A 17729-nucleotide genomic window follows, 5' to 3' on the forward strand; every position below is an offset into this window, starting at 1 on the left:
CCTTCTGCTTCTGTCACTTCCGATCTTCTTCCTGGTCTCCTTCTTGGACCCCAGTTTATATAATGAAACCTGAGTCCTGCTTAGCTATACCGTAACCAATTATTTCAGTATAATTTTATATTTCAGTATAATTTTACTAACCAATCATAACAAAATTACCTAACCAATCATACCTCAGCACCTTAATTGATTTACACCTAGCAAAATTAATTATACAACAGACAGAAACAGTTACAAACCAGACAGAGATCACACAGACAAACAATAGGAAAGTGTAATGACAGTGATCATAGAATGAGGATTCCACAGCCTCAAGTATTGATAAGCAGTTTCTTGCTGGACAGAACAGTGTTACTTAAGTTTTCTTTACCCAACTTGAGATTTGTTTATCTGGTGACAGTGTGGGAGCTATCCGGACAAAATCCCCTTCTCACAGTTTGGTATGACACTATTTTAATACAAAATAGATGGAATGTGAGTATGTGACTCTAGACCTTACAGCTAATGGCTGCTGCTCTTCAGTTTGGCTGCCAGAATGGCTTCAGGCCTTCCATCATGATTACAGAAAAACCATATTGTTACAGTGTCACATGGCTCACTGGCAGCTGTCAGTAGCAAAAATCCCCAGCTGCTGGAGATGGGACACTAGACGGGGAGGCCTCTGAATCCTATAGAGAGTTCTTTCCTAGGTATTTTACCTGGTTGGTCTTGCCCACATGCTCAGGGTCTTCATATTTGGGGTTGAGAAGTAATTTTGCCCTAGGTCAGATTGGCAGAGTCCATGGGATTTTTTTGCCTTCCGCTACAGCATGAGGTGTGGGTCACTTGCTGGTTTAAACTAGTATAAATGGTGACATTTCTAACTTGAAGTCCTTAAAACTACGATCTGAGGACTTCAGTAACTCAGCCAGAGCTTGGGGTCTATTACAGGATGGGTGAGTGAGGTTCTATGATCTACAGTGTGCAGGAAGTCATTCTAGATTATCACAATGGTCCCTTCTGACCTTTAAGTCTGTGTCTATAAGGAGAGGAGTGAGCCTTAAATCATTGTGAGGCAATGGGGCTGGTCTAGAATGCTGAAACTAAGGCACTGCAGTACTGGTAACTTCTCTCTCTTGTGTCTTTCTTTAGCTAGATATACAGTGATGCAAGGTTCTTGGATAATGAATTATATTTATGGCTCTGGGGTTTTTTCCCCAGCAGTTGTTCCCCAGGCCTGCTTAATGTGAAAAAACTGAAGAGATGATATTACTAATCAGTGTCTGATTATCTTTTTCCTCCTCCCTTTTTAGGCATATCCAGAACATTGGTGAGATCAAAACAGATGTTGGTAAGGCCAGGGCCTGGGTTCGACTGTCCATGGAAAAGAAGTTACTCTCCAGACATCTAAAGCAGCTTCTTTCAGATCTTGAACTTACAAAGTAAGCAAAGCCTGTCTATCCTAAATACAACTTTTAAAAACCAGACCTGTTGAATAGTAGTTCATCTTGAAATGCACAAACTTGCCCAGGCTCGTATCTGATGAACAGCGCAAACAAGAGGTACAGCAGTGGAGCTAACAAGCCATTCATAGCACCAGACATGCTCGAGAGGGAGAAAAGTCTATTTTGAGTTCTCTGCTTCAGACTTCCTGCAAGCAGTAACTTAGGCCAAGGTCTCCAGATGTAGCGAGTGATTTTGGGTGCCCAACTTGAGAGATCCTGAGTGATTAAATCAGTTGGGATTCACGTTGTTAGAGTGCTTTGAGCATTTAGCTTTTGTGCATCCGCCCTGGGTGTATAAAACTAGAATATGTCCTTCTCCCCAAGGACTCTGTGTCTGTGTGTGTCTGTGGGGGGGGAGCCTGCCACAATGCAGCCTGGGGATTCTAGGTGAGACCACAATACAAAAATAAATAATTTTAGGGCAAACTGTGAAGATGGTTACAGCTCATCCCCTAAAACTGCAGTGATAATGCCACATGCCTATATTCTTCACATACTAGTTGTGCATATTCATTTTTGTAATTGTAGAGTAATCATTAATTTTTGGGGGGAGTGTTTTTATTTTTATTGAAAATGAATACTTGTAGGCATTTACAAATACAGAAAATTATCTGGACTTTGAAGGACGATAAATGTGATGGGTGGGAATTGGTACTTTGGGTAACATTTTGTATCTTGTCATGACCCATTTGCATGAAGGCCAAATGTGGCTGCTGTAGGTAAGGGATGAGGGAGGCATACACGTGTGCACACACACACACACGCACACACACAAAATTTGGGTGCCATTTACAACACTACTTAAAGAGGAAACTAATTGAAGTATAACAAACACCAGGATTTCATTAATCAGCATCACTTAGGAAAAATATGTGCTGTTAAGCCCTTTCAGTTGGGAGTCATGGCCAATGCTAGGGTTCAGAGCTGAATACATTAGTGCTTAATGTATATGCATGGCCTGATTCACTGGCACCAAAGGTTAATTCATTAAACCTGGCAACATTTATCCCACGTTGAGCAAGTGACAGGATTTAAAGGGAGATGCTGCAAAGCACTTGCCTATGTGTTGCTCCTTAATAAAATCCGTGCTATTTTTCTAACTGTAGCTCAGAATGAGACACAAAAATATAAATATGTATCAAAATGGCAAGTAACGTGCAGATGAGCTGCTTACATAGAAGAAGGCATCAATAGTAGGTAATCCCATGTGCTTGTTTGTACGTTTTTAGATGTTCTAGTTAGGGAAGGATTAGAGCATTCCAGTCAGTGCAACTTGACAGTGTGTTAAACGAGGCCATTCCAGCTCTTTAGAATGTCTATGCAAAGTGCTGCAGTAAGCTTAGCTGTCCAATGCATTTTCCTAGGCAACTACTTAGTAGTTAGCAATATTAAGGGAGTGGATTTTGCTTTATGTGGCAGACATAGTAAGACATATTCAGTATGGAAAAGGAATACAATGAGGATGGTGGTGGGGAAGCTGCTGGCTACATTTCCGTACCGTCCCTGTAATAATGACTACACACAAGTGGCAATTTTTATTTGCTGTTGCTTAACAAAAACTGAGGCTTAGAAAATGGAAACAGTAGTGGATCAGGAATTGGGCAGTTAGCTTAGTCTTAGCCTCATCACCATTCTTCACCTCAATGGAAAGTCATGCAGAATACTCCGATTTCAAAAGCAATTTTTTAAAATATGGAAGAATCTTTATGTTCACATGAATCCAGAATGAAAAACCAGTCCAGGTCATTGTAGTGATTTATATCAGTTCCAGAAAATTCCGTGTGATTGTTCTGTTCACAGACACTGGAATGGTAGACAATATTATGCAATCCTGCTTCTAGATGCTAATACCCATGTGTTCCCTTTTTATATGACTAAAGGTCGCTTTTGTATTCAAACACAAAAGCTGGAACTGTTGAAGCACATTTGAAAGCTGGGTTCATTGTAAATCTTGCATATTAAGGTAACTTAGGGTATATCTACACTGCAGTGCTATTTTGGGATACCAGAGGTATCCCAAAATAGCTACCCCACGTCTTTTGAATGCGTCTGCTATTGCAAAATATAGCAGACATGCTATTTTGGCATCCCTGTAAACCTCGTTGCATGAGGGATAGGGAATGTTTTGAAATAGTGTTTTATTTAGAAATTTGGCATTGTGTAGATGCGCTAGATTTCAAAATAGCCTATTTCGAATAATAATCAAAATAAGATACATGATTTTTGTAGCACAGATTGCGTATCTTATTTTGTGCTAAGGTGGCAGTGTAGATGCACCCTTAGTGATTGGCATAATATCAATACAGTTAAAGTGGCTAATGTAAAAACATAAATGCTAAGAGAGAATGAGAGCTGTGTTACCAAGACTCCTAAAGAGATCAGGCAACTAATGGGTAAATAAAGAATAAAAATGTTCAAGTTTGTTGAAATACCATCAGAAATTTTAAAAGGTAAAACACAGAGAGGCACCGTTCATATAAGCTAAGTATATGCACAGTTCTCGTTTTGCACATGAAAGATGGAATCATTGATCTGTTAGGTGTTCAAATGTCTGCTGCTCTTCTGCCTAGGGGTTAGTTAAGTTGGTTTTGAAACCATGGAGCTTAACAAACAAGGGAGTGCTTAACAAATAAATAATGCTAATAAGTATACACGATTGCTTTCCTTTGTTCACATTTAATTCCTCTGTATAGGGATTGGCTTCCTTACCAATTTTGGGCTGCTCCATGAACCACTTAAACAGCCCTGGGACCTATGTAAAGGTACACCTAAACAAGAGCTGGAACTTTTTAGCGTGCTAGTTCAGTCAGACTAGCATGGGCATGTCTCCTTGGCCTGGAACAGCGCCTCCAGGTAGCAGAACAGACATAGCCCCAGGGCATGTCTATGCTACCTGTTGGCTCCATGGGCAATGATCGATCCAACGGGGGGTGTCAATTATTGCGTCTAATATAGACGTGATAAATCGATTGCCAAGCGCTCTCTCATTAACTCTGGTACTCCACCAGAACAAGAAGTGTCTGCCATTGACTCACCACAGTGAAGCCATCCTGGTAAGTAGATCTAAGTACATTGACTTTAGCTACTTTATTTGCGTAGCTGAAGTTGTGTAACTTTGATCAATGGCCCGTGGTAGACTAGACCAGGCCTCAGTTACAGCAGCATCTCTGGGCTGCACCATGGCTGTCCAGAATCTCTACTGTGCTGTGGCACCATCCACAAAGTTATCTAATCAGGGAAGTATCTTGCAGCTCTCTTTTTTTGGGCTTGCCCCACCAGGATCCTCCCTTAGCTCAATATGGTTTACACAGCATAAATGGGTCAGAGTAAATTCTTACCCCAAAATGTAAAATCTCCTTCTGCATATACACAGTGAGATATTTTATCCTGTTTATTTATCCTAAAAAATTAAGTTCAGAAGGTCTAGTACAGGACTACTCAACATGCGGCAGGACTACTCAACACGCGGCCCGTGGCCTGTTTGTTTGTGGCCCACAGTGCAGTTTGGGTTTACGTGTGGCTCAACACCTGTCCGGTGGGTGGGAGCCAAAACAAAAAAGGAGTCAACATAATGGTCTTCTGTGTTATCGTAGTTAAATTCCTAGATTGTCATTACTCATTAAAAGTGCTGTCATATGGGTAGAAATCAGGTAACTATTGCATTTTATTAATATCAGTAGAATTGACTTACATGGGGCCTGTGTGTTGTGTAGTCTTGCCTTAATCTTTGTATTCATGTCCATCAGTGTTGAAAGATGCTATTTGCATATATACATGCATGTATATGCAACCACGTTTAAGTTGCGGCCCGTGGCATGTGCTATGAATATCATTGTGGCCTCTGGGGCTTCCAAAGTTGAGTAGCCCTGGTCTAGTATGTCTTAAACTGTACTGTGAACTTCCTGCAGCACTTTAAGCTGACAAAAGGGGTGAAAATAGCACAGAACATTGAAATGACACACTCTAGAATGTACAGGCTTGCAGGATGCCTGCGTTTCTTGACTGATTAAATGTTTCTGGCTCTGAGCATCCATACTTTTTGTCATGTGTAATTGCTTACATATTCTTCACAGTTGACCTAATATAATGGAAAGCATATGACTGAAGGGATCTTGTTGCTATCCTACATTATTTTTGTTTTGTCAGAAAACTGTACAAGCGTTACGCCTTTCTCCGCTGTGATGATGAGAAAGAACAATTCCTTTATCATCTTCTGTCATTTAATGCTGTTGATTACTTTTGCTTCACCAACGTTTTCACAACAATCTGTAAGTACCTGTTTTCCCTGCAATGCTTCATTTTTCAGTTGTTTCTCCTTATGCAAGTTTCTAAGCAGTTTTGATAGGTTCTTTCACAGAGCTGCCTTAATTTCCTGTTCACATCCAGATATATACCACTATATCACTATAAAAAAATTGATCTTGAGAGGTGATAGTGCTTATTCTACTGTCACTCAGAGGTTTGTTTTGCCCTCAGTGAGTGAATATTATGATCAGTAGGAGTTGCCTGTGTGCAACATGAAACTAATAAAGCTATCAATAATGTTGTTTAATTGTCACTAACTGAATATTGCTGCTATCTAAATGCAGAAATGCAGAGCAACTTTGTTTAATCAAATAATTGGCTGAGGGACATAATTTGTATGATTTAGATTATGATGCCAAAACCCACTCTTACCAATTTCATTAAAAAAATATTTTTATTAATAGTTTATTACTTGGTCCTAGAAGATTTTTCCCTTTTTACATTCCATTAATGTAATGTGGTACAGAAAGGTTCACAGTGCATACTAGCTGGAATTGGACATCTACAGTATTTAACACATTAACATGTAATAGCTTTGTTGCAGTAAATATTGGCAACAAACAAGCCTAACTTAATTCAAGTCTCAGCTTATGATTGTCTGAATTGGGGCAAATGGCAAAGCATGGTCTGAGTGCATGTGCATTTATATAACAAAAATGTAGGCACAGAGCTAGACAAAAGAAAACTGGTTTTTAAACACAGTTCTCCCTGTATAACCGTCGGCAAGTCATTTAACCTTTGTGCCTTAGTTTTCCTGTGTGTAAAATGGGAACAGTAGCCATCTCAGTGATATGATTTTATGTTCTCTAAATGAAATAGGGGTATGTAAATGAAAAAACATTATTTGAAGTATAGTTTTATTCTTTGTTTTACGATGTTTGTCATCCACTCTACTTTTAATAGACTGCGTTAACATTATCAGATGAGCACTGTATGTTTTCAGATTTTTTTTTTTTGGCAGTTCCATACTTGCTGTTCAAATCTTTGGCATTTGATAAGAGATTATATTATTATTAAACATAAAGAGGAAAAGACAATGTAACAAAAGGTTCAACTTATTATTTTATGTGATTATTCTTTTTGGAGAGTATTCTTTTCAGTGAGTTGCTTTTTATATTTGCAGTGATCCCGTACCATATACTGATTGTGCCTAGCAAGAAACTTGGTGGCTCAATGTTCACTGCTAACCCTTGGATCTGTATCTCAGGAGAGTTGGGTGAAACAGGAGTCTTGCAGATTCCCAGGAATATACTGGAGATGACATTTGAGGTCAGTATTATTGACACAAGGACATATTTTGTTGGTAAAACATTCTTGTTCAATGTAAATTCACCTTTCAGAGTTTCGTCAGTATCATAGTCACAAGCACTATTTCTTTTTTTGTACCCACCAAACTACGACACCCACATTTAAGCCGTGTGCAGGGCAGAATGGCTGGTAAAACAAGCTGAGGTGAGAAGGTTTAGACATCTGCCTTTATTAATTTTGTTATAAGAGTTTTATATCTCCGCCTCCTCTACTTTTTTACGTCAGTTCATTTTTTAGATCAGTTGTCTTTTTTAATAAGTGAGTCGACTTTGTTTCCTCCGAATATCAGATTATCTACTATCCTATCTCATTTTAGTATCAAACATTTCTAAAAGATTGTGGAGGTTTCTGATTCCCCCAGTATTGTAAATTGGGAGCAAACCTTACCTTTTCCAGATCCTGCCACTGCCCAGAAGGAAACTCCTGTGACTTTCTTAACAGCTTTTTTTTTTTTTAAGTCACGGTAGACTGCCCCATGTATAAGTATCAGTAGTGCATCAGTCTTTGATATTGTTACCTCTAGCAGTACCTAGAAACCCCAGCAGAGATCTCTGTGCCATTGTACTAAATGCTGTACAAACACTTACTAAGAGGCAGTCCCTACCCAAATATATTATGGTCTAAACAGACAAGATTGAGGACAACCAGAATCATGGACAGTGAAAGGGATTTGCCTAGGGTTACACAGCAGAGCAGGGATTAGAACCCAAGTCTCCTGACTTTTCTCCCCAGCACCCTGTACCCTGGATTACACCGCCTCAGTGAATGTCAGTTCATTCGTCAGTTTCTAGTTGGTTTTGCTATAACAGGTAACTTGTTTAATTTGCAGTGCCAGAATCTGGGAAAACTTACCACAGTACAAATAGGACATGATAATTCAGGGCTCTACGCCAAGTGGCTGGTGGAATATGTGATGGTCAGAAATGAAATAACAGGGCATACTTACAAGTAAGTATCATCTTGGCATTTTAAATTGGGCAGTCGATTTTTTGCAGGGACTTAGTGTAACGGGCCTGTCTGTTCATCGGTGCACCTCGTCTCAGACTCGGCATCGCCAGGTGCTGAAGCCCATGGTTTTAGAGCAGCGATGGGCATACTAGGCTAGTGAGTGGATTGCATGACTTGCCCTCCATCTCAGTTTTAACCGAGACAGTCTCCCAGGATAGAGTCGTTTTGGTCATTGCGCTTGCCTCCCTAGAATTTGCAAACTGAACTGCAGCAGCACTGTGATTGGATGCAGAGGGAGCACAGGGCTCTTGCAGTCAGTGCTGTGTGCAATCAGCACGCACCTCATTTCACGTGCCCTTGTTTTAAGTGTGTGTCACTTTAGTAAAACTGGTAGGAAAAAAACTATGCCAGTGAAAACCAGCAGAGTCTGGCAACCTTGTGCATAGGCAATGGTAAACAAAATGTCTTATGGGCCACATACACAGCACCAATGGGCTGCAAATTACCAACCACTAAGTTAGAGGATCAGTTGACTTCTGGTATTGAGCAGTATCAGGATTCTTATGAAAATAAATTGAGTTTCATTTACGGATGGCTCATATTTAGCAACCCAAACTGATGAGCCAGATGCAGAGCTAGTGAGAGGGGTAAGCATCTCAAAAGGAAATTCCCTTCAGACTAAACAAATAGCCAGTTAGAACTTGCTGCTTATCAAATACAGATAATGTGCAGTAGTACATGCACAGATCTGAAAAGCTCTATGCAATTATCCGAGGAACTGATTTTTTGGGGACTTGTCAGAATGGAAGTGGGTTTGAGCATTAAACTTATGCACATTTAGTGAGAGGGGTAAGAGAAGTTTGATAATTCTTACTACACATGTCACATGTTTGATTTGTGATTTGCTGTGTGATTTGATGCTCTGTCTCTTGCTTATATAAGCTAGGACAGCCTTCCATCAGAGAGAAGATAGTTGTAAATCCTTTCAGTTCACAATGTCAGCTCGTTTGTCATTGAGCAATGGAGCATGATTCTGGTTTTGGACACTGTTTGCTTTCCTGATTGAGTTGGTTTGATTTTGAGCCAATGTGGCTTGAAAGAGAGAATTTCCTAATGTCTGGACTTCCAAATAGCTGTATTCCATTATTTGGGAATGCTGGCATAGACAATTGTTTGTAGATGGCTGCTGTGAAAGTATTCATAGATGCTTCGAAGAAGCCAAGTGACCAGAAAAAAGCTTATATCAGGGTTGGGCAATGATTTTTGATTGGGGGGGGCAACTTCAAGACTTTGGTAAGTGGTCAAGGGCTGCACTTTTCTATGGAGGGAGTGCAGTGTCTGGGACAGAAGTTAGGTACAGATGGGAGCTTGGGGTACGGGATTGGGATGCAGGAGAGAGTATGGGGTCTGAGAAGGAATTATTGGGTGAATGAGGGAGTTGTGACTTGGGGCAGGGGATTGGGTTGCAGGGTCAAGAAAGGGTATGGGTGCAATAGAGGATTCTGGCCTGGGGGAGGAGCATAAGAAGGGGGTACATGGTCTGGGAGGGAGTTGGGTGCAGGAAAGGGTGGGGTACCAGAGGCAGGCTCTGGCATGTTTCCCTACTGGCCAGCAGCCCCAGACCGCCCTGTTCCATGTGGTTCTCTTAGTTGCTGGGGTGGGAGGAGGAAGGGGACTTTGGACTGTGTCCACAACCTCAGCAAAATCTTTCAGCTACCATTGGCCAGTTTCCGGCCAATTAGGAGCTGAGAGATTTTTGCTAGGGAGCAGCTAGCTGCTTTGAGCGGTGCTGTTCCATGTCACAGAGGTGGGTGGGCCAGATTAAAAGGCTTGGTGGGCCAGATCTGGTCCATGGGCTGAATCTTGCCCATCCCTGGTTTAAGTGTTTAACATGTAGGGTTACATAAGCAATTGAGCTGTGAACCAATGTGCTAACTTCTTCCAGACTATTGCATCCATATTTCTACAGGTGCTTCTGGTGATAGAGGTTAAAAGGATCATTTGCTTACCATGCTGTTGTGTGGGGAGACGGGAGGGAAGAAACCCTGCCAACCAAATGTCCTGTGTATGGAGGAGAATGTAGAAAGGCCGCTGCTTCTTTTATTTTATGTATCTGTGTCATCTGTTACCGTGAACAGCACAAATCTGGAATCTTGTGCTCCCTCTGGCAAAAAGAGCCAAAATAAATAGAATTTGTTTGTTTGCCACTGAGTAAAATCATTTTTTAATTCAGTCAGGATAACCAGAAGCTGGAGTATGTGTAGTCCCCAATTTTAAGCCTTTATATCTTTAGGTTTCCTTGTGGGAGGTGGCTTGGAAAGGGAATGGATGATGGCAGTTTAGAGAGGATCCTGGTGGGAGAGTTACTAACTTCACACACCGAGGCAGATGAGAGGCAGTGCAGAACCCCGCCTCTGCAGCAGTCACCAAGTATGATCCGAAGATTTGTCACTATATCACCAAATAACAAACCAAGTAAGTCAGAAGGGACATGCAGCATTGTTTGTAATTATCTGTTGCCGGTAAAGACGCCTCCAAAATTTAAGTTTCTTGCATCATTTATACCTTCTGTGTCCCCTTGAGTTGGACTGTAGAGGTGATGAGTGAGTCACAGGGTATGGCTGCGATCAGACACCTGTGGCTGATCAGTGTCAACTGTCCCAGGACTCTGGGGAAGTGGGATGTGTACTTGGGTTGTAGATATTTGGCTCTGGGACCTTCCCACCTCACAGGATCCTAGAGACCAGGTGCAGCTTGAGCCTGAATATCTACATTACCCTTAAGCAGCCCCTTAGCTGGAGTAAGCTAACACAGGCCAGCTGTGGGTTTTTAATTTCACTGTCCATGTCCCAAGGAGATTTACCTTCAGTTCTCCCCCGCTTCCCTCTTGGCACTGCCAATGACATCCAGTTATTTGCAAAGCTTTTCTGTGGAAGGTGTTCTGGTTTGTCTTGTCAGGTCATTCCCGGCATATCATTTTGTTCCACTTTCTTCTCCCTCTCACCCGGATTTATAGCAATACTCCTTCTGTAACACAACTTCAAAGACTCCTACATTTGCATCCCCTGCCTCCACACAGTACAAAGCACATTTTTTTTCTTTTGTTTCAAACTCTGTTCAGAAAACTTTCATAATAAAGTATAAAACAACATCCGTATTATTTTTTGATTGAAACATCACAGTCAGCTTAGGTCCACACCTTCAAGTTTAAAAAGGGAAAAAAAAAACTTTACAGAGCATGAGAAAAAGTGCTGACAATCCAGCACAAACATTAGATATATCACAGGTAGTCACTGTGCACGTTCATCACCCTGCACTACCATTGTGCTTTAATCCCAGTCTACAGGTATCACCTCAAATCCTTAAGAAGTAAGTGAAAATTGTTTCTTATTTTCTACAGAGTTAAACACAGGTCAGATACAAGAAGCGATTGGTGAAGCAGTGAATGGCATTGTCAAGCATTTCCACAAACCGGAAAAGGAGGTGAGAAATTGTTGGTATGATGGAACTAGCTATCTACTCTGTTTTTCTGATGCTAATGAGTCTATAAGCTGCAATGGTACACCTCCCAATACATCACTTTTGCTGTTAATTGTACTGTTGTATGTTGTTGGTCAATATCCATCATCCTGTTATCTGAACCCACAATAAGGGCCAAATTCTGTCTAGGATTCATCTATATGACTACCAAGTGTCTTATATGTTTTCAGTTTGGTTGCATAAATCTTCTCTTGTCTCATGGTCCAGTATTTGAGCTTTCTGTTCCAGAAACAAATTGAGAAAATAAAAATGAGAAAATACAAATGTCCAGTATTTTCTAAATAAGATGTAATGTAGATTGTGATGTAATGTCAAGTGTGTCTGGTATTTTTGTTGAAACCATCTGGCAACCCTACCTTTGTCTCCCTCTTGCACCCATACCCCCTCCCAGATCTGGCACCCCCTACTCCTGTCCCAGATCACAATACCCTCCTATCTTAAGTCACATCCCAAACCCGTGCATGCCAGTCCTCTGCCCTAGGTCACAACTGCCTGCTCCATCTCATCTCCCTCCCAGACTCCAGTCCCCCTCCTGTACCCCAGTCCCTTACCCCAAGCTCCCCTCTGCACCCAACCTCCATCCCAGACCCCACATCTCCTCCATTAATATCATGAAAGACTACAGCCCTCTACCTCTTTCTAAAATCTTGAAGTGGCCTCCCGTCAAAAATTATTGCCCACCCCTGTCCTAAGGGCTTCTCCCTGGAAACAATGGGATTGAAATCTGTTTCATGCAGATGTACCTCAGGCAGGAATCAGATGCTCAGACAGTTCAGTCCCAGGCTATCTTAGTAATATAATAGGAAACTTTATGGATAACCAAGGCTATTCAGAGTCATTGGCAAAGTCCATTTATAATCCCGATTCCTTCCAGGCACTATAGAGGAATAAGAGTCATATAAGAAGTTCATGAAATACAAAAGGAAAAAAACACCTCTTTGCAAATGGTAGCTAATTCGAGTGCCAGGTCAGTATCTACCATCTGTTGCCACAGGGCTAACTGCAGGTCTCCCAAACAGGCCATCACACTGACCATCTCAGAGCAGAGTAATTATGTCTCCTGTATTAAGATTTACTAGTTTTTCAAATTGGTTATCCAATATTAGCCAGTTTCATTCCTTTCTTTTTTCAGAAGTTGTCTCCACGCCTTAGTGCCTAAAGGTCAGATGCAGGAGGTAATTTATGTATAACCTTCCTCATTTTGGGTGTCCATATCTAGATATCCTGCTTTCTACACAGAGAGCATACTGTAATACAAATCACATTGTAATAGATCTTTGGACCAAAGCACAGAGAATAGGAAAATGTATTTGTGCTTGCCTGAACATTTCCTTTCTTTGAAAAATAAGATCCATAGATTCATCTACCCTGGAGACAAATAGTGATCCAAAATAGAAATGAAAATGTATGCAAGGATTTGTTTGACATCCTTAAGAAGTACTGTGCTCTGCATTTAGAGGAGAAATTGTAGTTAGCACTACCTGTCATGTGAGACATGTATCTGTCATGTAGGAAAGTAGCCTTGACTTATCCTGGCTGTGAAAGTTATCTCAAGTAGAGTGGGCTTCAGGAGGCAGGTGACTCACAGGTCTAGTTTGGCCTCCAGTGTGCAAGCAAGCTGAGATACCCATTGTAATGACAAAATAAAATTCTCAGGTTAGCACAGATAGATTTTCCTATGCAGAGGTTACTAACAGTTCCCACAATAATAAAGAGTAGGATTTTCAAAGTCTAAACACTGTAGACCCTGACCATGCTGGAGATTTCCTTCTTGAGCCTCATTTGAATATGTGTCAATGTGAAGATGTAAGAAGTCAGCAGGAGCTACTGAATTCTCGTGACGTTTGGAAATCAAACTACATATTTTGCTGCCTACATATGAGTTTAGGAACTTAACTTTAGTCCCCAATAACCTTGCCCATAATACCATTCATCAATACTTTACTTTACTTTTCTGTATGAACTGGAAAATAGAAAAGAGAATGTTTGCTTGTTTCCATATGTCCTTTGCAGAGAGGCAGTCTCACTCTGTTGCTATGTGGAGAAAGTGGACTCGTTTCGGCTCTTGAGCAGGTGTTTCAGCATGGATTTAAATCACCCAGACTCTTCAAAAATGTCTTTATTTGGGACTTTCTCGGTAAGTGTGAGGAAAACATACCAGCCAATGCATTGCTGTAAACTTGTAAAGTATGTATGTCTGCACTCCATAGCGCCTTCAGCACTTTGTATATGCCAGGTTTTCAGCTGGCATGAATGGCATACTTGCATGACATTCACTGGAGTGCTTCCTGTCTATACCAGTTAAAAAAGCTGATGCAACACATTGGGTCTTCATTTTTCCCTAAAGGTGAACAGAGACTGTATCTGTGATCTACAGGGATTACAGTAAATTTATTGCACATTCTCTCTCTGATTCTTACTCGAATCAAGTAAGATTTCCCCTTGGATGCCTATAACTGATGAGTGCGAATATTTCCTAATGTAGTGGTGCAAGAATGAGTTGGAAACTTGGAGATTGGTAGCTATTCTGATGTTTTAATAGAGCCGTGTGAAAGGTGTAATGCATGGCAAAGTCCTATTTGAGTGGCTGAATCATCTTAATAAAAACACTAGTAACTACACACAGTGATATCTGTACTCTTGAATTTGTAAACTTTTAAAAAGCAAGTCACTTAAATAGCACTTCCTAGTTGTGTCTAGGTATAGCCTTCATCACCAAAGTATCTGATTGCCTCACACTCTTTAATGGACGTTAATCCTCTCTCTCCACTCGATGAGGTAGGAAAGTATCATCCCCATTACACATGGGGAGACTGAGGCATAGATAGGGTAGAATAAACGTATCAGAGGCAGCAAGGAAGAGGGGGAAGCAGGCTTAAAAGCCAGTTTCCCCCAGCACCGTCTCTGCAGTGCCGCCTGCCCCATCTTGATTAGCCAATTTACTGCATCTTAACATCCCTAATTCTTATGCACACTTACATATAACCTCTCAGCTGAGGGCCTTTACATTGCTTTATAAATGTTCATATAAGTGCAGCACACATTTCTCTTATCGCTGTTGCACTGAAGTATATTGAAGATGACTATTGCCTTGCAGGAATAGAACCCTGTATTGCTGCTTCCCTCATCTCTGTTCTGACCACGAGTGCACAGCATGTGTATGGTTGTTGGCATTTCTACTGCTCCAAGTCCCATCACCCATCTTTTTGTTTCTTTCAAGAAAAAGCACAAACCTATTACGAGACCCTTGATCAGAGTGAAATAGTCTCAGAGGAGAACTGGCAGACTAGAGCCAGGATTTTTTGTCGCTTCATCACTGCTATCAACAACACTCCTAGAAACATTGGGAAGGATGGCAAGTTTCAGATGCTGGTGTGCCTTGGAGCCAGGTAGAGAGGAACATTTTAAATCCTATACATAGGGTTTTGCTGCGGGAGAGATGAAATCCATAGGGCTGCTTGTGCTATGAGGATGGATTAATGTTTGCAAAGTTCTTTGAGATTTTCATATAGAAGGTGGTGGTTAATAAAGCTTGATGTTCTCATAGAAGTGAATCTCAATTAGCCGCAAGTCTCAGGGGCACCCAAAATTGGAAAGATCTGAGATTTTGGAAAATGGGTACAGTGTGAAAAAAACAAAACAGTGAGCAAGTGGGCAAGGAGAGCAAGGTGGGAGCTTGGTTGGCTGCCCAGGAAAGTGGGTGGGGGCAGGAAGAAGCTGAGATTGAACAGCCAGATCATCTGCCTCAGTTCAGGTGACAGCAGCAACTCCCTCTCTTCTTCAGTGTTCACTGAAATGAACAGGGAGGGAGATATAAGAGCCAGCCCTATGCCACCTGTGGGAGTTCCCTAGCAAGTGACGTGAGTGGATTCTGTGCCCTTTCACTTGTCTGCATAGTGCATAGCAGGAGTTACAGTATTATTCCCCCTTCGCCAGTATATCTGGAGACAGTGGTCAATCGTATTTAAAAAAATGAAAAAAATGGATTAAAAATGAGACATTAACTTGGTTTTGGTGGTGGTTTACAAATTCTGAAATCTGTCTTTCTCAGAGACCACCTCTTACACCATTGGATCGCCTTGCTTGCAGACTGTCCAATCACAGCACAGATGTACGAGGACATAGCATTGATTAAGGACCACACTCTTGTTAATTCCTTGATTCGAGTGCTGCAGACCTTGCAGGAGTTCAACATTACGCTGGAGGCTTCTCTTGTCAAAGGAATAGACATCTGATCTTTTTCACCGCAGACTCAAAAAAAAAAAAAAAAAAAAAGAAGAAGAAAAGCAACAAGGAACAACTCTTATTAGTATGCAAAGGTTCTTTCTGCTAATAGGCTGTATTGTGAACTTGTTTATGGCTACAAAACACGACTTTGACTTTTCCTGAAAAACTTAAAAATAGTGCAGAAAAATGGGCAGAAGCTGTAAACGCAATGTTAAAAGGGGAAAAATGAGGATTTTTTGGTATAAATCTATTTTAGAGTTTATTTGCTGATTTGCTTTTTACACACTTTCATGTGAAAGAGAGAGAGATGACTATTTGTGCGGCTTATTTTAAAGCTGCAGTATTTCCTTGCCATAGATAATGTGCTGTGAGCCTTTCAGCATTCCTGAATTTGCCTTCAGATATGCTGTATGTTGTAAGTTTTAATGTACACACTCCATTTCTGCTAAGAAGGTCATTTTAGAGATTTTAAACTAATATTTTATATATTAACATTACTACCAATGTTTGAGTTTTTTTTTTTTTAACTAATCTGGGTCACTGCTGTGCTGCAAGGGAAACTACAAATTCTGGTATGTGCTTTTTAATAGCCTCAGAGCACTGATTTGTCAGCAAATTGCTTTCCTTTTTGTTGTCAGTATTACTTTTTGTGGGTTCTAGAAGACTGAGCCAGGCAAATGGACAGAGATTAAAGTAATATTTTTCCTATTGGTACATAATTGCACAGAAGAAATTGTGTGTTTGTATTTTTAACTGATGTTTTTATTTATTTAACCTATCATTGTGTTTTGTAAGATTATGTTTTTAAAAAAATCTTATATGCTATAACTGGCTATATCATGTTTGCAATTCAAAATGTACACTGTGGTCCACTTAAATAAGAAGCCTAGATATGCGAGTGACTTGCTAGCAAAAAATGTTTGTGCACGAGCCTTTCAAATTAGAATTTACCATGGTTGGAATTCTCTTCAATTTAACAGCTAAAGATATAACTCCCAAACCCCATGTGCTTTGATTTATATTCTAATGCAAAGGGGACAGAGGCTAAGGACAGTGCCACAGTGAAGTATTGATGCCACTCATGAACCTAATTCCATGTCTCCATTTCAAAACTTTCTGTGGCGATCTCACTTGATGAGCACAGACTACATATAGGATTTACTGTTGAAATACCAAGTTCTCCTATGTGCTAACTTTACAAGCTGCTGAATTCTGGGATGCTTGTGTACCTTACTAAGAGTGTGGCTTTAGCCTATACTCCTAGATTGTAACTTTCAGAATGCTTGGATTTTGTTGAAGCATACAGCTTGGGATTTGGTAAGTGCATAGAAACTGCTCCATTCATTTCAATTCTTGGATAAAATCCCTTTGAAATGCATACCTGATTTGAGAGACACACCTGGTCAGCATAATGAATTGATGGTCAGCATTTCTGGGCTCTGTAGTTAAGTGGTCTCCACTGTATAAACTTCTCAGCAATATTTCCCTGACTCTAAGGAATAGAAGATCGTTCTTGATTGTCAATCCATAGAATGCTGTGGCACCTTTTCTTATTTCCTACATTTGAGTGACCCCTTGTGATAGCTTCATTTCCGTAACTTAAAGATATAGCACATGTATTAAATTTTTGACTACTTTTACTTTTGTCCTATTTATTTCATTATTAAATGGAGAAGTTTCTTTGTCACTCTTATTTTCTTTTATCCAAATGAGATCCTGCCTTGAAGGCTATTAGTGTTGGAAGAGTGAGTGGGCAGTGTCTAGCCCACATGCTCAGTTTCCTTACACTGGATGGATGAATGCACTTGCACAGTTTGGGGTTCACATCACTGTGCATAGAGCAATTTTCCCCCATTAATTTTGGAAGGAGGAGGATTAGAATGGAGTGTATCTGTGTTTAAATAATTACTACTTCAA

The 17729-nt window shown here is 40.6% G+C and overlaps 1 protein-coding gene across 7 annotated transcripts in view; it reads left to right on the top strand.

The window, feature by feature from the left end:
* The window catches only part of DENND5A (DENN domain containing 5A), a 139292-nt gene extending 121840 nt beyond the window's left edge, over nt 1-17452 (top strand). For 3 of the 7 annotated variants that reach the window (XM_075927965.2, XM_075927963.2, XM_075927964.2), the window contains 9 exons: nt 1293-1421; nt 5631-5752; nt 6913-7058; nt 7927-8045; nt 10339-10520; nt 11446-11528; nt 13599-13722; nt 14806-14974; nt 15637-17452. In XM_075927965.2, the coding sequence (XP_075784080.2) occupies nt 1293-1421; nt 5631-5752; nt 6913-7058; nt 7927-8045; nt 10339-10520; nt 11446-11528; nt 13599-13722; nt 14806-14974; nt 15637-15820 (1258 nt within the window). In that variant the 3' untranslated portion in view covers nt 15821-17452. Of the gene's footprint in view, nt 1-1292; nt 1422-5630; nt 5753-6912; nt 7059-7926; nt 8046-10338; nt 10521-11445; nt 11529-13598; nt 13723-14682; nt 14975-15636 lie in introns of all 7 variants that reach the window. The other 4 variants (XM_075927961.2, XM_075927962.2, XM_089778632.1 and 1 more) reach the window with 2 other exon arrangements.
* Nucleotides 17453-17729: the final 277 nt, after the last annotated feature.

The sequence above is a fragment of the Pelodiscus sinensis genome, chromosome 5 (assembly GCF_052426305.1).
Source record: "Pelodiscus sinensis isolate ZL-2025 chromosome 5, ASM5242630v1, whole genome shotgun sequence".
Classification (NCBI taxonomy): Eukaryota; Metazoa; Chordata; order Testudines; family Trionychidae; genus Pelodiscus; species Pelodiscus sinensis.